We start from the raw sequence: 25,614 nt of genomic DNA on the forward strand, positions 1-25,614 counted from the left end.
GACCACCTTATCCCTCCAAACGCCTACCTGTAGTTCATCTAATCAGGGGTGTCCAACCTTTTGGCTTGCTGGGGCCACATTGAGTGAACAGAAATGGTCTTGGGGCCACATATAAAATATATCATATAGTTAACTCTTTCGTTGCTCCGGAAGACCACAGTCGACCTCCTGGCTGTACTGTAGGTGCATTTGAACAATGAATAAATGTAATAAATGCCTAATATTTCCCTTAAAATTTTAATTCTCATTCTAATTCTAATTCTCTAATCTAACAGTTAACTCTAACATCTTAATTAATATCTATACCAATATATATATATATATATATATGAATAAATATATATATATATATATATATATATATATTTTTTTTTTTTTTACAAATAAACAGATATTCACTACAGCACTAGCATTTCTCACTGGGAAAACCATTCCAGCAGTAAAACTACATAAAATGTCAACATCAGCAGTCCTACAATACTATAATCCACAAAAATAACCCAACAAATTTGCAATAAAGTAAAGAATTCACATTACTGACTTAATAAAACAATTCTGAATACGCTACAAAAGGGTCTCACCCAAACAAATAACTGGTGCCAGAAATATGGCCTCAAGCTAAATGCCAAAAAATGCATCATCATCCCCTTTGAGGAGAGTGATGTCCCCACAAATTATCACATTAACAGTGTTGTAAGCACGCAATAAGTTGTATGGTACTTGGGCACCCTGGTTGATAGAAACCTGACTTTTGACCACCACGTTGTCTCCATTGTAAGGAAAGCTTTTTACATGGCCCACTTCATTAATAAGGGTATCTCATCTAGGGACAAGGAGGTCATAAAATCCCTGTATTCTTCCTTTACAATAGCCATTATTGAGTGCAATGCCCCTTTTGACATGTGCCTCAGCAAAACACCCTGCCAAAAGAAAGACTACAATCATTTCTGACAAAAAAGGTCAAAGGACTAAGTTCACTTAGTTATTCAAACAGACTAAAAAGCTTATTGCTTTCCTCTGTCTCTCACTGGCCCCTATAAATGTCATCATTGGCTTGCTTTACAGGCTAAGAAAGATCCTGCCTTAAGAGACTTCCTCTACCTCAAAAATACTGGTTATACTTAAAATGCTCACTACAAAGACTACAGCTTTCACTGCAACATAAACAAGCCACTTTTTATGGACAGGTTCTCGACACAAAAACCTTCAACTTCTGTAAAAAGCTCCTCTCATTATCAAACAATGTAGTTCAGCCTCACGATGGCTGGATGGATAGCCATAAATGTAGTTCTTGGGTAAGTAGCATAGCCTTCATCAAACCAGATGGAAAATCCACATACTAACCTTTCCTAGCTGGATGGCTAAGATCTAATATTGGTTACTCAAATCTAGTTGCCCATGAAGAGGGGCATGTTTAACTAAGAATTCCATTTGCAAAATTATATTCAGCTATGTACAAACAGCTTTCTCCTAAAAACTTAACTCATTGATATTTTCCTTGCTGTAATTATAACTGTAAAAAAATGTTTTTAAGTTTATTCTGTACCTCAGTGATTCGCACTGTTACAAGATGTTATCTCTGCCATATTGTATGAGTACTACATCCATAATTTGCTGTCTCTCTCTCATGTATTGTATTATATTATTTTGTGTTATTTTTGGAGCTTTTCTTCCCGGGCCTTCGCTGAAAATGGACCTGTGCCCAGTCGGACTTTCCCGGTAAACAAATGTAAAATAAAATTAAACAAATAAAAATAAACTTCCCTCCAATCTAAAGCCATTTGACAGACATTTTAATTTGTGCGGACGTTACTCACAAGACTGACAGTTTACTGAGCTGTAATGCTGACCTTCGCTTTTGAAAAAGAAACAAAATTCCCAGACTTTGTCAATAGCTCAAAGTGTAGAGAGGATTATTTATTTATTATATATTTATTTATTTTTGGAAAACATCTTTAAAACTGTTAAATTGATTACACACCCAGAAGCACAGAAAAGTTATTGTGATTATGTAAACCACAGACTGCTGCAAGAAATCAAAGTCACATTAGCACTCTATGCTTATGTCTGAACAGATGAATCATACCTGTCAATTCCAAAAGAAGTAAAGTAGCTTAATAAGAAGGTTATTTACAAGGTCACATGGCAGTTTATATCGGAAATAAGCAGAGATATTAAAAAGGCTCTGTTTTTCATAATTATGCCGAAAAGTCTTCCAAGGTAAATACAACTTCTGATTTAGTATGGAACCATACCTCTCAACCTTAGAGCAAGAAATCTGGACAAAGCGAAAAATAAAAGTGGGACACAGGCCCAAAAATAGTTATGCATCACAGACACCATTGAAACAACTGTAGCTACAAACATTATACATCCCGTATAATCTTTCTATTCCATCATTGTCAGTTAAGCATTATATGGCTCATTCAGTCCTGCCTTCTTTTGCAACAAAGAAAACCATGCTTTGAAATGAAAAATTCATTAAAAATAATAAATAAAACACATTGCATCAACATCCTGCAACTTCCTACCTGCAAGCAACCACAGAGCTTTCACTGAAACTAGGGTTGCTTGTTTCCCCAGAATGACAGCTCTCCCTAATTAAGTCTAATGGTATACAATCTACCAGTATCTGGATTACCTGAAATAAATTAAATTATGGCCTGTAAATTAAAAGTACACTTTGTTTAATTAAACTATATTTTTAAGCCCACTTACTATATTTTTTTCAGTAACATCCCAATATCCATTTCCAGGTCACTTTACAAGACATTGGCAGTAGTAGACTTGGCATCCTTCAGAACCCCACAGGCCCACGCTAATACATTGTCCATTAAATGTAAATATCCATCCACTGTAAATGGCAAGAAGCTATGTCTTAAAAAATCTACTTCTGGCATGCGTGCCCAAGTATTAGGTTTTGAAACAAAGAAACAAATTCTCCACAGTCCCTAAGTCTCTGTCTTTAATAATCATCTACTGTTGCAGCATTCCAACACATAATCACACACATACACACTAAAATCCCCAACATTTAAAAAATGACATTGTGCCCACTTGATTTGCCAGTATTGATGATCCGCCAAAGCTATGCTTACTGCTGTCCAATCTACCACTGCTTAGAACCCACCAATGAAAAAACAGTACTAGGTGCTTTTTTGTTTGTCTGAAAAAACAATAGAACTTTGTATGCTACAGTCCCACATAGTCAGTCCACTACTGACCCCTTAACCCTAGGCTGCTGTCTCATTCTTACTCCCTGGAACTGCATTACATTGGATGACTACTTTTATTTCCTAAGCAAAAGACACAAATTGGAAGATGAGGCAAAAATCCAGACATTCTTTGAAAATCCGTACAGTTAAGAGGGATGAGTTCATGTTCAATACAACACTCTCTCTGTCAGGAAAGCCGCAATTTAATGTAAGTGTACTCAATGTATGATATATTTGTGAGCTAACTTGGTTGTGTTTAGTAGGTAGACTGATCATTGTTAGCCTCTTTGTGCATGCGTCTCTCTCTCTCTCTGTCATGCACACATATACACACATATACACACACACACACACACACACACACACACACACACACACACACACACACACACACACACACACACACACACACACACACACTCCTACTTTCACGCACACAATTCTGCTTTCATGCATGCACTCACTCACTCAGTACCTATTAACACAGGAAATTGCTGTCCCTTTCAAAGGCAACAACGGCAAATCCATGCATGAGTCCCTCTTCAGCGAGAACACACACACTGATTGTTCGGTGCAAAATAATGGAGTAAACACACTGACCCTTTTTTGGCTCAAAAACAAAACTAGAAGGGTTCTTTGGCTCATGTGCACACCGACATTAGCATTACAGGTCATGGGAGCGAAAAACACAAAACAAAAAAAGTGTTTTGGGGCATGTGTACATCGATGTTGCAGTTAGAGGTTGAGGGCCACATGGAAGAGCTCTGAGGGCCACATGCGGCCCACGGGCCGCAGGTTGGACACAACTAATCTAAATCAATCTAACCCCTCTGTTAAAGCAGCAAACAGCTGAATTTTTATCAGCAGCTTTATTTCAAAAGGTCAATCAAGGGACTTCCCTATAGGTTTTAACTTTGACCCTCCCTACCTCTTTCTACCTTGAATCAGGGGCTCAAAATAGGTCATAAATAGAACAGATGAAATAGTGGAGCCTGCCAGTATGACTACACAACTAATACATACAGACAGTTCCATAGGCATTGTAATCTTATCGCAGAACATGCTAACTCTCTACTTTTCTCATAGAAAGGAAATCATAAACTGAATACTTGCAGCCAAAAGTAGGGCCTAAAAAGTATAAAAGGCTATTGGAAGTATAAACATCTGAATCATTGCTATTTTCTGGTCCATGTTTAAATATGAGTTTTCCATTTTCTGACCATGATTTTACATTTGCCTAACAGCATCATATAAATGATAGCAGTCTATTATTTCAGTTCCTAAGTCCACATGTACCAACAACTGTCACAATAAAAATAACAGAATAAACGAATAACATGATAACAATCATTCATTTCTGCCCTCCTCTCTATGGATCCTGTAATTCCTAGGCATACTCCTAAATCTTAACTGCTATAACACAGATAGTAAAGCAATTAGAGACATAAAATCAGGATTGAAAAGTTCCCTGATTGCATATTTTTAACTGCAGGCATACATTAGATAATCCCCTAGGAGATATTTTAGAAATAAATTATGTTTCTTCTGTTTCTGATTCTATCTGGTGAATTCCTACAATGCCAAAGTAAACTAAAGTTGTATGCAGTGGCATGAAGCTGTAGCATAAGCATTCTGTTCCCTTCCGGAAATCCTTCCTTTGGGGTTGGACAGTTGTAAGACTTCTTTTTCCATGTTTTGTTTTTTGCAGTCTCTGCTCTACCACCACTACAGCAGCTGCAGAAATGCCTGTTATTGATTCAAATGCATTTAAGATTACTAAAAAAGGCATAAACAGAGCATACTCCATAATAAAGCTTTAAACTTTAAGACTATCCAAACATGAATAGGAACACCTTACAAACAAGTCTTACTGGGGAACAGTATAATACACCAATATCCATACTCAACAATTATGGCTACTTTACTGACTGTGTACATATCCCATGTCTCATAAAAATGGCCAAAGTAAGTATTGCAATTTGCTTAACACAAATGCAAACTAGTCCTACAAAGACAGACTAATGGGTTTTTAACTTTATCAGCCCAGCAAGGTCAGTCATTTTTATTCACAGACCCACACCTCTCAACTGTACAGATTTTCGCAGAATGTCCAGATTTTTGCCTCATATTTTTGGTCTCTCTTCCTCATAAAATTTGTGATTTTCTGGCAAATCATTGAAAACTGAAGTCACTAAATAATGACAGACATTTCAATTTCAGACTTTATATCCTTCAGAAAATACACAATAATACAAAACCTGCTAGTCTAGCAACTTTCCAAGTTTATAGGAGCAATATTTAAATTCTGTCCCTATTTTTAGGCCTTTTTACCCCCTTTCTTTCTGGCTTTGTCCAGATTTCTTGGACTGAAAGGTTGAGACATCCCCCATATCCAACAATTATAGCTACATGGTTGACTGCATCTTTCTCAAATGTCTGTGTAAAAAAAAAAATAATAATAATAATGATAAGCATCTAAAACTTTCATTCCGCAGAGAGCCACCCCACCCCAGCTAGCAGTTACAGCCACGTTGTTGACTATGTACAACCCTTATTGTTATGAAGAAATAAATTATGTGTATTTTATTGGTAGCTTTGGATGAACTACATGAAACTGCATAAAGATCACAAGTATCAGTCCATAAGATCCATCTATGTGCAGTATTTATGAGACCATCAGAAATTTACCTACCTGATAACATATGCTAAGTTAATATGCACAATCAGTGAAGAAGTAAAATGTATCCGAATAATTGCACGTTAAATAGAACTATTACTAATGCCGAGGTGGCTGCTGGCAAACTTTGCATTTCATGTATAAATGCAGTGCCTGTTTCCCTTGAAGAATAAATTGTCTATGTTATATTAAAAAATGTGAGCTGGTGATTTTGCCATAACATTTCCTGAACTAGATCAATTATGCAACAAAATATGGTTGGCAAGCAATGACAACAGGTTCATAACTACCAGGCATGCAGTACTGGAGACCATTACTGAGCCTAGTCTGAATTCCCAATTGCTCCAAAGCACTCTATAGTTAAGAGACTTGTTCGGTGTCACACAGTTGGTAAATGAAAGTAGAAAGATTCAAACCCTGCATGCTTGCCACAGGAATCAGCTCATTAACAAGTCAAAGCTTTAGTCCTCTGTGCTGACTGCCAGTGTAAACGTTTTTAAATAAATGGTGAAATCCTTTACAATCCGATATTGCAGAGAAGACTCTATCACAGTAACATGTAACAATGACTACATAATGGATGGTGAAGATGAAATGACTCTGATCATCAATCCAAATATTGCAGAATACATGACCTGACAAATGTCAACCCTTTTGCCGTTGCGTGAGGCCGTAAAGAAGGTACTCAAAAATACATTATTAGAATGCAACACGTTTAGGCTGTATTTCACAGTCCAGGCCTATTGATTAATTAATTCATTCTTTAGTGGAGTGAATAATGCAAAATAATTAAGGTTAATATAAATAATACATCTGTTTTTGTTCAACAACCCATGAATCATACACAAATCAAAAATATTACTGCTTACAACACAGGGGGCTTAGATACTTACAGGACACCTACATCTCATTTTTGACCTCCCCATGTCTTTCCCATCATCAAGAATAGCTATCACATCTGACATCATGCAGTACAGGTCTCACTTACTTGAATGGCTAATAATGCTGTATTGCTGCAGCACACACTTCCAGGGTGAACAGAGCCAGCTCGTGGACAAATGGGGCCCTGTTCAAGGTAATGAAATAGGCCTCCGCCAGCCATACCAACATCCCATTGCTTGACTGTCTCTCTCTACCATAAACACTGTTCAAACATACTATCTTCTTCTTTACTTTTTCAATTATCACAGAGATTTGGATTTAATTTAAAACTTTCATTTCAAAATGTATAGGAAAAAAATGATAGCTATTTGCTAAACAAATCAAAACACTTTCACTTTGAAAGCAGGCTTAGCATGAGAAACAATAAATGTCTCTTCCCTTGAAATTCACATTTAGTGAAAATGCATCTGGAAACACATTAAACAAGGTAAATGCTGTGATTCATCCTCAAATAGCATATAGTCAAGTACTAATTAGCATCTGTGTGAAGGGTGCAGGAATCCGAAAGACATATGTGTTAAGTATTTGCTGGCCATGGGCCCCTCAGGAGCTGTGGGCCCTGGATAACTGCCTGAATCATCTCAGTGGACACAAGTACCCCCTTTCAGGAGAAGCCCGGGATTACTGTCTGGTAAAGTAACTTGGCAGACTTAACACAGAAAACAAATGAAGGCTGAGGGAATCAAACCATGTACTACAGGAAACAGCTCTTTAACAACACACAGTTTTACTCATCTGTGCATAGTGCTAGACAAACTATTTTCACCCACACTAAAAAAAGTATGTACTGGCATTGACAGACTGCAATCCTTAGTGATTTGCAAGAAAAAAAAAGAGGTAGCCTATCAGTTGGTGTGATGGATTAAGGTTCTTGCCAACCTTACTTAAGGTTAAGGGGCAATGTGTCTCACACACAGACCTTCTGTTCTACATTGACACTGATCAGCAAAACTCAAATGTATTGGAGGAACCTCTGGTGCTGTGATGAGGCATGCGTGCTTGTAGGAGATGCTGTTTATGTTCATTTGTAGCTGTCTTTGTTCACTTCACTGACACTGGTCAGGAAAACTCAAACCTCCTGCACTGGGGGAGTCTCTGGTGCTGTGCTGATGTATCTAGCAATGGATGGAAGGTGCATTCTGGTTGGTAGTGAAAACATATGAAGAGTCCCTGCATGCTTGCTTTCTGGTTGGGTAGAGCATTAGTGTTTTAATGGAATGTGCATGCTTTCTGGTTAGCATTTTTAAATGTATGAAGTATTACAGATGGGCATGCATTTTTTATTATTTTTAAAAGCCATATGGGAGCAAGCATTTTTATTTTTTTAAAAGACAGCACTGGGCACCCCAGCCAGCACTGGGTCCTATGCAGCTGCCTACATCACCTTGTGCTGGATCTGGCTCTGCTACCAGCATGTTAAAAAAGAAAGATTAGATATTCCATTTTATTTCACAAGAATGCATACCAGCCCTTAATGCCAGATTTTAAACTTAATGAATGAAAAAGGCATGTTGCTTTCATCTACAACAAAGTTAGCACCCCCCCCCAAAAAAAAAAAACTTTGGTTACCTGTCAGCTTGTTAAAAAATGTACTTACATCCAGTTATCCCAATCTGCTATTGTGCTTTAAAGTCACACTTTTTTAAATATGCATGAGCTATCTATTCACTGCCATCCCAATGAATCATGGGAAAGCAACAAATAGAAAACTGCAGCTCTTTTGATAGGACCTCTGCAGCTGAAGGCATTTACTTATTTATTATTTTCAGTGAAGAAATATTTCTTCATTTAAAAGAATCAATAAATAAAGCAACCAAGCTGAATAACTACACCAGCTCAAAGTTTACATATATAAAAACAGGCACTGTGTTTATATGAAGGTACATGCTCACAGTGTCTGTCATTTAGCTTATTTTTTTAACTGTATGTCATATAGCAATTGATCACTTATGTTCAGCAGAGAAGCCAACTAAAATGAGTTAACTGTGCTTAAAGTAATGAAATGTTTAAACTTTTAAAATAAAATAATTTTCTTCTTTCCTGGCAATGGGACCCTCTGGGGCTGTGGTCCCAGGACAACTTTCTGAATAACCCCTATTATAATCCACTACTACTCCTTCGTTAAACACTATTCCATGTCCAGTACCCAATTCTGGGCTCCTTCCATCATGACCATGTCCCTGCAGAAAATGCAGCCTCAGAACTGTATACAGTACTTCAGATCAGATGTCAACAAATGCCTGCATGAAGGGCAAATACACCCCCCCCCCCCATGATGATACCTTTGCTTTAATTCATCTAATGACTGTTTCATCTTATCACACTACCTTTGTTTTGGATATCCAGCAATCCTATTGTCTTCAAACACTCTCTAATGTCTTTACATTCTGTGGCTTAAGCCATATGTATCCTGGAAAGTATTTTTATATAACTGGTGCTATTGTGCTCATACAGAATCACCCGTTTTTGAACAACACTGCAAAAATGAAATCATGGAACTACATTTTTAATTTTTTTTAATTCATTCTAAGTTTAGTTTATATTCATTTGACACTTGAAAGTCAAATGGACAATAGACTGTTTTAAGTAAAACAATATGATATACAAATAACACAAGCACATAATTTTGTTAAAAGATAACACTTCACTTGGTCACAATAAAATAAAAATTGAGCATATTTGTCTGTGTAACACACATTCATACACTGAATCTCAGCAGTGAGCATATGCCTTTGAGTACTAATGATGCATAAAATGGACTGGGCAGTTGTGTATTTTTCATATTTTGATAACTTAAATGTGTTTAAAGTGTGCACTCTCCTAATGCAAATACCAGAACTTCATGGAAAACTATCATATTCCATAATTCAAGCCTTGCATGAAAGGATTGATTCAGTACTAGTGAGGTTAACTGATTGTTTCAGATACAGCGCAGCTTTGCTGCTTTGTGTGCCATCATTTTCAGTGAAGACTTTACCAGTTCACATTGCAATGTCTTGATATAATGTGTATATAATGTGAGAAATCTACAACATGGGCTCAAATTCAGATTTTTTTCTTTTCATGGTCAAATAAATTGTGCTAATACAAATTAGTACTTCCAGCAGTTAGCCAAGACAACAGCAAAAGTGAGTGACTTACTCAGTTACATACTAACCCAGGTGAGGTTATGCAAACCAAACCTGGGCATGAAGAATGTAGTTAACTTACAGACCATTATTAACCTTATTTCTAGGTTGCAGTGTCAGCCCAACTTCACATTTACTACATAATCTGTGGCACAGACATTAAAGATAAATGATGTAAGGAAGAAGGTCCCACACACACATATATCAAAGCAAGATAAGCTGTTAACAAATGAGATTCTATGCTTAACTGTCTATATTCTTCACATATACTCAAGAACAACTCTTAATATAAGGCACTACAATTAAAAATCAATGTGCAATTCATCTTCAAAGTTTAAATGCTTAAAAGAAGTACAGATAGAAAATAACATCAACATAAAAGATACTAGCCTTAACTGCAGCATCCTGTGTCATGGTTATATTTTGTTCCTGCTGGACCATTTATTTTATTTATTTTACAACTTGGTGAAATCCACACTCAGGCAAATCTAGTACCTCACCATAATCTTCACTAATGAGCTTTCAGATCATAAACATTTCTGCACATCATCTAAATATTCACTTTCTAAATACCTTTTTCCTCTCTTTTGTCTTATATAAATGCTTGTGTGCATTGGGGTTGAACGGTATATATGTGCAAATCTAACTGAAACCGTATCATGCAGATGTAAAGTGCATCACATTCTAATGGGGCCATTTGGTTCATGAACCCATGAAACAGTTGCAGAACAAATGGCAGTCTACAACCAAAAGTAGATCTGTGCACAAATTATCCCATCCTAGCCCTGTAGAAAACTCCTGGTTCATTTATGCATATTAGTCTCAGAGACAGCAACCTTAAATCAGCTGTGAGTTGAAAAGAAAGCTGCATGCTTCTATAGCACACATTTAAACCTGCGCCATTAATGAATGAAACAATGTGTGAAATCAGAGCCCAAACTCTGGACATGGTGAATTTCAGTCTTACTTCATCAGAATAGCTTTTGATATCAGCTAATTGCCTGTGGCTTGCTCTGCCTCTTCCTGTGAAGCGCCATGTTGATTGCTTGCATGATTATCTCCTTCTGGTTCATTACATTATAACAGTTAAGGTTCACTAGCTGGCTGAAGTCATCAACAGAGTATGACACGTATGCAGTGCGATATGGTGATCCTCGACTTTGTACATCTATACTGCCATTTGTCTTCTCCTTTACAGAATTACGTTTGATGCCTAAAAGTAGCAGTAAGTATTAGGAACAAGCAAAAAAAATGATTAAAAAAAAAATCACAAGACTTATTTTTCAAAGTTACAGGCCAAAGATGGAGCCTGACTATGAGCATCAAGGTAGGGCAGAAGGATTTTGTCTGTTGAGTTATGTCTTTCACCATAAATAGCAAATATATTCCAATAAAAATGAAATATTTAAAATCATGCAGAGTTTGCTTGTCTGTGTCATTGCTGCTGTGGATCCCCTGTGATTTGTCTTTGGGCTCTATACCCCCCCCCCCAATACCTAGGATGGACATGATCATGGCTTAATACTGCAAGCTGCAGCTCATCACAAAGGAGTTTCAGAGTGTGTGCCCTTTAGTTTTTATGGCTGATTTCACTCTTGTCAGTTGTTTGAAGGAGGACAATTCAGCATGTTTCTTCTGAATGGAATGTGAGTGCAGATGAAATGGAATGGGATAACAAGGTCTTAGCTTGGTAGGTGGGGATAAACACTGCAGCATAAAAAAATAACGACTTGAGAAAACTTAACATAAGAATTATGAAACAAACCTAGAAGACATCCCACAACTGTAATTGATAAGGAAATACAGCAGGTACCCTCCACAGAGCAGCTGGCCCTTACTGTTACCTCATATGACTTTAATTAGTGACCAAGGAGCTGGGGGTCCAGTGGGAGGAGGCAATGCATGGCAGAGCCTACTCACCTCTGCCGGAGTGGTGATATGATGGGGATGTGCATTTAAAACCAGCCTCATGGGTGTTACCATAAGTATGATAAGAGACATCTGTCACAGTAAATGGTAGGCTGGCGAATGAGTATTGCTAGTGGCGGGGGGGGGGGGTTCCCTTATGATGACATCGCTTGCCTGACTCAAGGTGTAGCCCATCAAGTCAATGTGATATATAAGAAAAAGACCGTTTTGTGATCTTGATGCCCTAATCTCCTTTCCTTCTCCTCCCAAAATGATCCAGAAAAAATAATCTTGATCGATCAATAAGGAAGGGTAGTGGGACATTTGTTTGGTGGAGCACAATCCAGATAAAAATGTCTGGAGATCGTACGGCACCTCTCAGCAGCAGTTGCTAGTTCAGCCAGCATAGAACTAAAAAAAATTAATAAAAAGAAAGAAAGAAATGGACTAAATAGATAGGACCAGTGTACACCCCAAAACTGAACTAGAGTAACAAGACAAAGTGACCAAATACATTACATATATAAATTACAAAAATAGAACCAATATTTATGGCATTCTGGACTTGGAAAATCAGAAAGTGCTGGAACACTAATATGAACATGCAGATTTAAGTTATCCTAAACATCTCAGTAGAGGAAGAAAGTATCTGAGTAGGGAAAAGGAAGTAAGTGAGTAGGGGAAAAGAAGTTAAATGGCATGCCACTGTGAAACTAGGCTAAAGTGGAGCCACCTATACTGGACTAAGGAAAAGCAGGCTTTATAATATGTTATGCAGGATTAGGAAACTCAGTATAGGTGTTCAACAAATTTCAAATGAGGCACATGCAGTGACTAGTGTTCTGCATCTTAGAATAACATACTTAACTTCTTTGCTCTTATTAATTTTTAAACAAGTAACTCAACTAGGCACAGGTGCTCTTTCCTAAGCTGATCATGAGCAGTCAGTGGTTATGTGACTTTCTCAAGGTCCCAAAGTTTGCAAGTGAAGACTTTCAGAATCAAACACTAGACTTCATATAAACAAATCTATGTTTTAACAAGGAAATAAAGAGTATCTGAACTGTCTTCTCCACTAGGATAAGAAACTAAGCATGGATGGTACCAGTGATGAGCTAAAATCTTGGAGGCCAGAACACTGTAGTGAAGGAACCAAGACTTTGCGGCCCCCAGAAATTTAGTTAAAGAGCAAAATGTTGGTGGCAGTAATAACTGAGTGGCTAATTCCATTTCAGGCATAGTCTGAAATTCCCGCAAGCAGCATAGTGAGAGAAGTTAATGTATATGCATTCTATAAGTATTTATTTCATTTTTTTTTGTTTTGTTTTGTTTTTGTTTGCTTGAAAAGTCTAACTAGTCATGATACCCCATGTCATCAATGGCCTAGGAATAAAAGATCCAAAAATGTATTACATTAAATGAAACATTCAATGCATGCATTAAGAAACAATATTTAGACAGAATGAGTAACAGCATGTTGAAAAAATGTACTATTGGCTATAGGTAGCATTTTTACATTGTCTAAATAATTACCTTTTAGAACAGGCCAGAGACAATTGCATACCTCTCAACTTGTTAGCACAAGAATTCTAGACAAAGCCAACAACAATGGAGAGATAAATGTCCCATATCAGGGCCAAAATTTAAATATTGCTCTTATTAACTTAGAAAGGTGATAGAATCAGATATTTTGCATTAGTATGCATTTTCTGAAGGATATGAAGTCTGAAACTCAAATATCAATCATTATTTCGTGACTTAAATCCACAATGATTTGCCAGACAAATACAAATTTTATTAGGAACAGACTATATAAATATGAGACAAAAATCTGGATAGTCTGCAAAAATCTGGACAATTTACTGGCAAATGTACATGATATACAGACACAGATAATGACATAGTTTGAAAAATAATATTTTGGTAGTGATCACACAACAGAATCCATACTGCATGCTATAGTCCTACCCACCTAGAGAATATCACTTGATGAAGATGCATAAGTTTGCAATCTAGTTGGAGAAAGGTAATACATTTTCAGAAGCTGCATTGTTAAGAGGATTATAGTCACAGTGAGTTCTAGCTAGTGCCAAGGAAGAGAGTTTAATCTAGGAAGAAAGAACATAGTAATCTTTTCTAGAGTCCAGTAGTTATTCAGCTTCATGCAATCTCACATCACTGTTAGCAAAGACATGAGTTATTAAGATAGCATTTTACATTTATTTTGAAGCTGTACAGGGTAGTAGTCTGTTTTATTGCAAATTGAATATCATTCCAACTTTTAGTTATACTTACAAAGAAAAGAGTTTTCCATAGTACTGTTATCTTTGTGAGTTATTACTGATCCTTGTGGTACAGCACTAGTGTTGCTGCCTCACAGCAAGAGGTTCCCCTGTTCGATTCTCAGCTGGAGTGCCTTCTGTGTGGAGTCTGCATGTCCTCCCTGCAGTCAAGTGGCCTCAGAAAGACATGCGTGAATGGGCTTGCCTTCGCTGAAGGTTGGGTGTCGGGCTGGCAAATCACACCATAAAAATTGACTTCCAATCATTAGCGGACCGGAGCTCCGCTGTGGCGACCCCTAACCAGGAAAAGACAAACAAACAACTGATCCTTGGATCTTAGATTCCTAGCAAGGGTCTGTCATTCCAGTAGGCTGACAATGGCTGGAACCCCTGTTAGTTACTGTAGTACTTTGAAGGCTGTTTTAAGTTGTGCATAGGTAAGGGAGTCTTAGTCAGTTTATTTTTTGATAGCACTAGAGTAATGAGCTTTGGAATTTAAGTCAGTAGAAAATTTGATGGTTTTGTTATAGCTTTCTATTTTGATCAGCAGTCCAGACTACAAATTAATGAAGACTGAGGAAGCATAGAGTAAACTGGGTAGTTAAATGGAGGTTGTAGTGGCTATTCTTCTTTGGTTAATGAGGTGCAGTTAAAAGTCTACTGCAGGCCAACTTTCTGACTGATCTTCTGTACAACAAATTGGATTTGATGATACGATTTTAAGTTATCATCAATTACAACCCCTAGTAGTTTTTCATGTTTCGCATGCTCATTCTTAATGTCATTACAGGAAGGTATAATTAATGTAAGCACTTGTGGTGACTGCTGGTTTGGGGAAAGATATCAATTATTATTTATTATTATTTTTTTTTAAGATTTAAAAGTAGTTCAAATTTTTAAAGTCAAGTTTCTATGGATAGCAAAGCTTCTTGTGTTATAGTCTGAAGATGAAAGTGACTATAGGCTGAGCAGACCAAGGCTGAGTCATATGAATTTTATGCTAAAGAGGAAATAATCTGTTATTGAAACTTGGGGTATGCCTGCTTGTACAAGTTTCTAGGTAGAGAGAGAAACTTTCCTCTAGTCATGCATTTGCATGGGTTTGTACTTGTTTTAGCATAGCTCCACATAGTTTGGCAACCAGCTACTGCTGTGCTGTATTTGTCTGATCAAGCCAAGGCATCTGCTGATCTCTGCAAAACTTAAGTAGAATTTTTCATTATATATATTGTACTTTTGAACTGCATTTTGCCATATCACTGAACTGTTTTTTTTTCTGAAATTGTTGCACTTTGTTTGCTGTGGAATAGACTAGATTCAGACCTGCTGAATCTAGTTCTGTTTGTATAACTTGAGCACTAAATCAGGCCATCTTTTGTTGGAGAGGATTCCTCTGTACCCTAATGGCAGGACTGTGCAGTTAGAACTCGTCTGATTGAAGGGTGCTGGAACAGGGCTCAGTTTTGAGCTTTTTTATTGGTTAATTTGTTTAAATCAGTTTGCTCTCGTTTACATAAGCAGCTTGTTTGCATATCATGCACTGCTGAGCAGCGGTGAGCACCATTAGTGGTTATAGATACAAACATTTCTGCCTGCAAATTTTCCCTTAGTTCTCTGCAGGTGCTCCATCAATGAGTTTTCGCGATTGTTCCTCACTGATAGGTGATACATTCAGCGAAGCTCCTGAGGTATCAACACAGATCCTACCCACTAGCCCTTCATATTTTTTGTCAACTTCTCCTGTCCTCTAGTTTACCTGGTCCTTCCTGTCCTCTCTCTATTTTTTGACCACATTAACTTATCTAGCATTATGTATGGACAATTTCCCACAGTTTCTGCAGCCAGCCTGGTTGACAGGGGATCCTGAGGCACTGTAGCAATTGCCTCATGTACACTGACAACCCACTTCTTCTAATCCACACAAATTCATTATGTGAGAGATTCCTCTATATCAAAAACCTATAATCCATGCTCTCTCACTCACCAGTCAGTTTATCTGATACTAAGCAGGTTGTCAGCATGCACACCTCATCTCCTGCACCTACCAAACCAACAACACATAAGCCTACACATGCATAGGTCCTTACCAGAGCCACAGCACACACGCACTCAAGTTTCTCAACAATAGGTACTGTTATGACTCCGTCATTGTCCAGGCTGGTGTGAACAACTTGAGATGTACCTCACTGGACTATATGAAGAGAAACATGACTGAGCTTTCTGATTACATGTCTCAGGCAGGTATGTCCCTAGCCTTAAGCAGCAGTTTACCTTTGCCTAGGATGATACCTCAATACAAACAAAAAATGATTGACTTCAATAACTGGCTTTGTTTCTGGTGTCATTGAAAAGGGATCCAGTATCTGTCAGCCTGGGATGATATAGTTGACAGACCTCAATGCTTTGCCAGAGATTGTCTTTATCTGTCACCCATGGAATTTCCATTACTGGCTAAGGCTCCTGCTACCCCCATAGTGCCTTCTTTAGGCAATGCCACAAGAACAAAATTCCCAGTGTAAAAATACACTCTAAAAACAACCTCAAGGTTATGCTGTTAAACACTAGGAGTCTAATCCAGAAACTTCACTCACTGGAAGCAGTCCTCACATTTCAAGATGCTGACATTTGTGCAGTCACTGAGACCTGGTTTAAGGCTGCAGAGAGCACTCTAGCTATACTATGTTACATTTCCTTCCACACATTCAGACCATAAACTGAAGGCATGAGAATTACAGATGGTGTATCAATATTCATTAAAGATAAATACACCTTTAGATTGGTTAAATAGCATGATTCCCTAGAATTAATTCAGGTTCAGTTGACTGAAGGTAAAACTCCTCTTTGGGTCAATGCCAGCTATAGGACCCCCTCCATGAATCAGGACATCCACTCAGCCTACTTGGATCTATTTGAGTCAGTCAAGATGCAACCAAACACCCTAGTTTTGGATGACTTTAATTACCCATCCATTGACTGGGTAAATTATATGTGTTCTAACTCACTTACCCAAAGGTTTCTGGACTTTGTTAACTCCAGTGCCCTAGACAAGCTGGTTGGCACACCCACAGGGTGCTCAAACATACTAGATTTGGTGCTCATCAACATAGGGGGCTGCTGCACCACTGCCAGTGTGTGGCCATCCCTGGTGAGACCTGACCACAAATCAGTCTCGCTAGAAGTAACTGTAACATAAGACCTCCTCCCCCTAGCAACAACTAGACTAAAACACTTTTCCAAGGCCAATTACAACCTCTTACCAGACAGCATAAATAGCTTCATAGCCCTTCCCCCCACTGATGGAACAGACACCTTTGCTGAGTTATACACCAATGCTTTACACAAGCACTTATACAATTGTATTGACTCTACCATACAAGGTATTAACAAAGCAAGATCTTCAAAGAAAAACAAACTTGCCTGGTGGAAAACTGCCTTTAACAGGCTATACAATAGGAGAAAGAAATTGCTGTCTAAGAGTAGGAAGGAATGGTCTCAATACTGGAAACACGACCTCCTCAACTTAACCAAATAAGAATCCTAGTGAAGTCCTCCAAAGCTAACTAAGAATCCAAATTAGCTTCCCTAACTAAGGATAACCACAAGGAGTACTTTAGTTACATCTGTAACCGCAAAGGTAAGGCCCAGATTTGCACTGAACTCGTAGTTAATGGTACTACATATACAGAACCTGTGGATATAGCAAACCTGCTGGCTCACAGGCTCAGTGAAAACTTTATTCCCTGTCCCTACCACATATACCCCAAAGCATCACTAATACCTGTCCCCAATCTAGTATCTCTGAGAAGCAGGTCTTAAATGCCCCCTCCAAGGCCAAAAAACAGACTATATGTGACCAGACAACATCCCGGGCTGTGCTCTATACGGGTTAAAACAGGAATTAGCATCACCATTGGGTACACTTTTCAGTCACAGCCTAGGCACTGGCTTCATCCCAGCAAAATGGAAAACAGCTACCATCATCCTTTTGCACAAAGGGGGTGCATCCATGGACCTTGGGAACTATAGACCCTTTAGCCTGACCAGCCTTATCTGCAAGACAATGGAACAAATCATCATGGACCTTATTAACAATGATATAGGAAATCTCAAAATGCACAACCCCACCCAGTTTGGCTTTGTCAAGGGGAGATCATGCCTGTTTAACTTGATGGAATTCTTTGAGACAGTCACCAAAGACCTAGATGATGGCAAATCTGTGCATATGGCCTACCTAGACTTCCAAGGCCTTTGACACAATCCCCCACTCAGGCATCATTGATAAACTCACCCAGCTGGGTATCAACCCATATATTGTACAGTGGGTTGCAAACTGGCTCACTGATAAGAACTCATATGGTCAAAATAGCGGATTCAACCTCCTCCAGTAGACCTCTAACCAGTGGTGTTCCACAGGGAATGGTTTTGGGACCTCTACTGTTTGGAATTTACTTCTATAAAGTACAGGATAAAACTAAAGGACTGTGGCTGAAAAAGTTTGCTGATGACTGCAAACTGGGAGTGATCATTGAGACCCTTAGCGATGCCAACATCCTGCAAGAAGGTCTTATGCGTAATAATGACAGGTGCAAAAGTCATAGTCTTAAACTTAATAAAAAAATTCATTATCATCCCCTTTGGCAAGGGTGATGTTTGTGCAAACGACCACATCAATAGCAATACCCTAAGCATACAATCAGTGATGAGAGATCTGGGCACACAGGTTGACAGCAGCCTTAACGTCAATCACCATGTATCTACAGTGGTAAAAACGGCATTTTATATTGCTCACCTCATAAGTAAGGGTGCTGCCTCCAGAAAAAAAGAGGATAAAACCCCCTGTACTCTTCTGCCATCAGGCCAATAATAGAGTACAGTGCTCCCTTTGGTATGTTCCTTTCCAAACACTTGCAGCAATTGGAGAGACTACAGAGGTTCCTTACAAAGAAAATAAATCAGGAAGTGAAACAGACTAGCAAGGAGGAAGTAAGGACAGCTATGAAGAGGATGAAGAATAGAAAGGCTGTTGGCCCAGATGACATCCCAATAGAAGCATGGAGGTGCTTAGGAGAAATGGCAGTGGAATTTTTAACTAGATTGTTTAATGAAATTTTGGAAAGTCAGAGGATGCCTGAGGAATGGAGAAAAAGTGTTTTGGTACCTATCTTTAAGAATAAGGGTGATGTGCAGAGCTGCAGTAACTACAGAGGGATAAAATTGTTCACTCACAGCTTGAAGTTATGGGAGAGAGTAGTAGAAGCTAGGTTAAGAAGGGAGGTGATGATTAGTGATCAGCAGTATGGTTTCATGCCAGGAAAGAGCACTACAGATGCGATGTCTTCTCTGAGAGTGTTATTGGAGAAATACAGAGAAGGTCAGAAGGAGTTGTATTGTGTCTTTGTAGACTTGGAGAAAGCATATGACAGGGTGCCTAGAGAAGAGTTGTGGTATTGTATGAGGAAGTCGGGAGTGGCAGAGAAGTATGTAAGAGTGGTACAGGATATGTACGAGGGTAGTGTGACAGTGGTGAGGACTGCAGTGAGAGTGACAGATCCGTTTAAGGTGGAGGTGGGATTACATCAAGGATCAGCTCTGAGTCCTTTCTTATTTGCAGTGGTGAAGGACAGGTTGACAGATGAGATCAGACAGGAGGCCCCGTGGACTGTGATGTTTGCAGATGACATTGTGATCTGTAGTGAGAGTAGGAATCAGGTTGAAGAGACTCTGGAGAGGTGGAGATATGCTCTCGAGAGCAGAGGAATGAAGGTCAGCAGGGCTAAGACAGAATATATGTGTGTAAATGAGAGGGAGGGTAGAGGAATGGTGAGGATGCAGGGAGTAGAGTTGGTAAAGGTGGATGAGTTTAAGTACTTGGGATCAACAGTTCAGAGTAATGGTGAATGTGAAAGAGAGGTGAAGAAGAGAGTACAGGCAGGATGGAATGGGTGGAGAAGAGTGTGAGGAGTGATTTGTGACAGATGGGTACCAGTAAGAGTGAAAGGGAAGGTCTACAAGACAGTAGTGAGACCAGCTATGTTATATGGGTTGGAGACAGTGGCACTGACAAAAATGCAGGAGTCAGAGCTGGATGTGGCAGAGTTAAAGATGTTAAGATTTGCACTCGGTGTGACTAGGATGGATAGGATTAGGAATCAGTATATTAGAGGGTCAGCTCATGTTGGACAGTTTGGAGACAAAGCAAGAGAGACGAGATTGCGTTGGTTTGGACATGTGCTGAGGAGGGATGATGTGTATATTGGGAAAAAGATGCTAAGGATGGAGTTGCCAGGTAAGAGGAAAAGAGGAAGGCCTAAGATAAGATTTATGGAAGTGGTGAGAGAGGACATGCAGGCAGTTGGTGTGACAGAGCAAGATGCAGAGGATAGGAAGAAATGGAAAGAGATGATCCGCTGTGGCGACCCCTAATGGGAAAAGTCGAAAGATGATGATGATGAAGAAGATCTGTTTTATGTGGACAGACTGAAATCATTGTCACTTTGTGTCATACAGACTGCTCAGAGGTAACCTGTGTCTTGCATATAGAGCAGTCTTTGACACAGCTTTAATGAAAATGCTGCATAATTGCAAGTCAAATGGCACATGGGTCACTTGCTCAAAGGACCCTAAGTTCTGACCTGGCATGTGACATCAGCAGAACCTGTTGGAGAGACAGATTTGTCTCACAGAGAATGCTCCACCTTTGGAACAAGCACTTGTTGGCACTATTTAAGTGTAATTTGGATGATTGGATGGGTAACTGGAAATTCAGCCTAGGGTTTCCACCTGTGTCCCTCTTGGACAGGGGCAATAGGTGCTGATTTTAGTGTCTGCTTGAAACAGACACCCTTGGGAACATGGGTTGAACTTGGCCAGGCTTTTAAGGGCCCTGGAACCATTAACCTAATAACTTGCTATGATCCTATGAACTTCAAGCAGTAAAAGAACCTCTGAACAAATCTATGGCATTTTCACTGAAGCCCTGGGTGGCCAGTCTATGTAACAGTGGATGATGGGATATAGTATCAAAGGGTTTTCAGAAATCAATCAGCAGGGTGAAGATTAAATAAACATTATTTAATTCATGGTTTATAGTATCTATAAAGATTAGCATGGTAGTCTTAGCGCTATGACATGATCTAAATCTCTGCTGGATTTCAGATAGTAAGTTATTGCCTAGGAGGTAGGTTAGGATTTGAATGTGGATACATTTTCCAGCATTTGGGATATTATAGAGAGTGTAGCTATAGGCCTGCAGTTAGTTCATTACAGTTTGCTCCTTTATGCAGGGAATAATATAAGATTTTTCCATAGGGATGGAACATATGATTTACCAATGGATCAGCTAAAGCTTCACTGCTTATTTTGAGACATTCAAATATTGTGGTGGGTTACATTTTTTTGTTGATGGGGGTAGAAATGGGGTTGAGAAAGGAGTTATGTATATGGTCATAGATAAATTAGTAGGTGTAGCTGGAAGACTACATTTCTGTTGTTGGGGAGAGGGAGTGGTTGCAGCTATAAAGTCTTCTTCTTCTTTCGGCTGCTCCCGTCAGGGGTCACCGCAGCAGATCAACTGTTTCCATTTCTTTCTGTCCTCTGCATCTTGCTCTGTCACACCAACCACCTGCATGTCTTCTCTCACCACATCCATAAACCTTATCTTAGGCCTTCCTCTTTTCCTGTTACCTGGCAGCTTCATCCTTAGTATCTTTTTCCCAATATACTCTGCATCTCTCCTCAGCACATGTCCAAACCAACATAATCTTGCCTCTCTGGCTTTGTCTCTAAACCTTCCAACCTGGGCTGATCCTCTAATATACTTATTCCTAATCCTGTCCATCTTCATCACACCCAGTGCAAATCTTAACACCTTCAACCCTGCTCTGACTCCTGCATTTTTGTCAATGCCACTGTCTCCAACCCATATAACATAGCTGGCCTCACTATCCTCTTGTAGACCTTCCCTTTCACTCTTACTGGTACTCGTCTGTCACAAATCACTCCTGACACTCTTCTCCACCCACTCCACCCTGTCTGTACTCTCTTCTTCACCTCTCTTCCACACTCACCATTACTCTGAATTGTTGATCCCAAGTATTTAAACTCATCCACCTTGGCCACCTCTACTCCCTGCATCCTCACCATTCCCCTATCTTCCCTCTCATTCACACACATATATTCTGTCTTAGTCCTGCTGACCTTCATTCCTCTTCTCTCTAGAGCATATCTCCACCTCTCCAGGGTCTCCTCCACCTGTTCCCTACTCTCACTACAGATCACAATGTCATCTGCAAACATCATAGTCCACAGGGACTCCTGTCTAATCTCGTCTGTCAACCTGTCCATCACCATTACAAATAAGAAAGGGCTCAGAGCTGAACCTTGATGTAATCCCACCTCCACCTTAAACGCATCCGTCACACCCACCGCAGACCTCACCGCTGTCACACTACCCTCGTACATATCCTGTACCACTCTTACATACTTCTCTGACACTCCCGACTTCCTCATACAATACCACAACTCCTCTCTAGGCACCCTGTCATATGCTTTCTCTAAATCCACAAAGACAAAATGCAACTCCTTCTGACATTCTCTGTACTTCTCCATCAACACTCTCAAAGCAAACATTGCATCTGTAATGCTCTTTCCTGGCATGAAACCATACTGCTGATCACTAATCATCACCTCCCTTCTTAACCTAGCTTCCACTACTCTTTCCCATAACTTCATGCTGTGACTGATCAATTTAATCCTTCTGTAGTTACTACAGCTCTGCCCATCACCCTTATTCTTAAAAATCAGTACCAAAACACATTTTCTCCATTCCTCAGGCATATCCTCAGTTTTTTAAATATTGAATTTTAATATGTAACTTTAAGGGAATGGCCTCGGAGGTCATTTTGATGTGTTATGATGTGTCATGATATGATTGGTGGTTGATTATTTTTAAATGAGGTTTTGTACTCAGTTTATTAAATGGTCTGATGAAGCTATAATGTGAAAGTGCTAACCAACTGAGTGCACTAATAAAGCTGTGTTGTTTCTTATTTTTGAGCAAGCATAGTTGATGTTATGCTATTGTTACGAATTACATTGAACTCTGCATGGTAGCTGTTGCTGGACTTCTTGTTTTGGTGATATACGTTCATTTTTGGAGCACAGGTTTTACCTCTTGGAGTTTAGCCGTTTCTTTTTTCATTGCCATTTTATTCATTTGTTTGGCTAGCATACTCCACGAGGACATGGCAGAAGGAGTTACAATGGTAGTGGAATTGAATTATAGACCAGAGGTCAACCAATTGAGTTCGGAGCTGAACAGCAGAATTGAACTTGGTCAACATGCATTGCAGAGGCAGGATGTTGGATTAAGTCCTGCTGGTACTAACTCTTATGAAAGGTTTAAACATTTAGTGACTGGGGGTGTTAATCCGTTGTTAGCGTATGAAGCTAACACTACAGACTCTGTGGATTTATTAAGTGCTCCTGAATGCGATGACCTGAACAGGGCGATAGATAAGTTAGAATCTGATTTTATTACGTTGAAACGTCTGCAATTACAGAGACAGCATTTTGAAGCTTGCCTTTCGAAGAATATTGTCCAGAGGGGTTTGTGTGTATTAAAGATGCCTACATATGGAACACAATATCCGGACTTGTTGGCCAAATGGCAACTCCTTAATTTAGAGGTGAGTGCCAAATATATGACTTTATTGATAGAGTTTTTTAAACCTGAGGAGAAAAACCTCAGGGAATCTATCAGAACACAGCAAGCTAATTTGTATACGCTGTTCAATAGATCCAATGTTGATGTTTTCATGGAGGCATTGATGGACAGCTTTTCTATATATGAAAGAAGGACATTATTACAGAAAAAAGGTAAACTTGATAGAGATATGAGAGACTTTTAATTAGGCCATGTCTTCACTTGGCCTAGAGTGGCCATTACTAATAATGGACACAGTGAAAGTATTGAAACACGGAATGATGCTGTGAAAGGAGTTAGAGTGGCTAATATAAATGCTCATGATAGTCGAAGTAAAACGCCAGAATCCAATGGAGTAGCTGATGAACATTGTATCATTACAGGGACTAGATTGGCTACCTCAAATGTTAACCCGTCTGATTCTCGTACCGTTAAAAGTAATTGTTCAGTAGTTTGTAATGATGACATACAACCTACCAGTTCTCCTAGTATTAATTAGACTGTTTTGACGGACACTCGTCCAAAAGAAACAGTTAGAACTGAAATGGGAAGTGTTAAAGACTTAAATAAGAATGGGAATTTTTATCAGTTCCCTTTACCGATATCTACAGACAAGAGATGTCTGAAAAGAGGATGCTCAGTCAGTTGAGGGAGGCAAAAACTAAAGATTTCATCAAAGAGAATGCATGGACGCACACTCAAGAAAATGTGGAGCCATGTAGGGACAACTTGATTTGGAACATTTCTGATAAAGTTTTAGATGTACATGAATGTTCAGTCCTTAATAAAGGACTAGGTTTTATACTGACATGGGGAAGTCAACTAACTGATGTTATTGTTGATCTGAAAACCTTTACCAGAAATGTTATGTTGAAGTTAGAAATGGGTACTCAAGGAGGTGTGCAATTGAATTCGTTTAAGAGGTCAAGTACATATGTACCTAACTATCACCCTCTGGTTTATGCATTTGATAAATTTGTAGAGGATGATTCATATAAGTATTTTAATGGTAATCAAGCTGCTCACTTGTATGGTTTGAAGAATAATTTAAACTTTAATGAGTGAGAAGCACTTAAGAGGTTGCAGTATGATTCCAGTATAACTATACGACCAGCAGATAAGGGGGGACCAGTGGTTCTGATGGACACAATTAAGTATAGGAACTCAATGTTAAAAATGCTGAGTGATGGTGGGTTCTACAGCAGGATAGATCATGAAATCGTTGATTTGAAGATATATAATGTTAGAACCATGCTGGATGATTTAGTTAAATCCAGTATTATAACGAAAGAATTGTTTAAATATTTCTACACTGAAAGTCCTGTTATACCCATAATACATGGGTTGCCTAAAGTTCACAAGAATGGTACAGACCCTCCTATGAGACCTATAGTCTCTGGGAGGGGATGGTGCACAGAACCCCTCTCAGTATATGTAGAAAAGTATCTGTGTCCTCTAATTGATGAGAATTCTTTTATTTTGAAAGACACTCAGCAGTTTTTAAATGAGTTATATGTATTTAGTCAGAGTGTATGTGGAGATGACAGTGAATTGTTGCTTGTAACCTTGGATGTCCAGTCACTGTTCACTGTCATCCCTAATGCTGAAGGTATTGAATCTGTGAGACGTTATTTAGCTAGACACAGTAAATATGATGATAGGTTAATTGACCTTTTGAGCTTACTTCTGGAGACAATTCTTGAAAGTAATATATTTTTGTTTGGTGATACTCCATTCCTACAGCTTGATGGCGTGGCTA

At 38.9% G+C, this 25,614-nt stretch overlaps 1 protein-coding gene across 1 annotated transcript in view; it reads right to left on the reverse strand.

Annotated features, from left to right (window-relative positions):
* Positions 1 to 10,725: 10,725 nt before the first annotated feature.
* LOC122803821 (cytosolic phospholipase A2 zeta-like) overlaps positions 10,726 to 25,614 on the reverse strand; it is a 620,934-nt gene continuing 606,045 nt past the window's right edge. The window contains exon 20 of the mRNA XM_044073506.1: positions 10,726 to 11,175. Within this exon, the coding sequence (XP_043929441.1) occupies positions 10,952 to 11,175 (224 nt within the window). The 3' untranslated portion in view covers positions 10,726 to 10,951. The remainder of the gene's footprint in view (positions 11,176 to 25,614) is intronic.

This window comes from Protopterus annectens, chromosome 6.part0, assembly GCF_019279795.1.
Source record: "Protopterus annectens isolate FY-2018-M chromosome 6.part0, PAN1.0, whole genome shotgun sequence".
Lineage (NCBI taxonomy): Eukaryota > Metazoa > Chordata > Ceratodontiformes > Protopteridae > Protopterus > Protopterus annectens.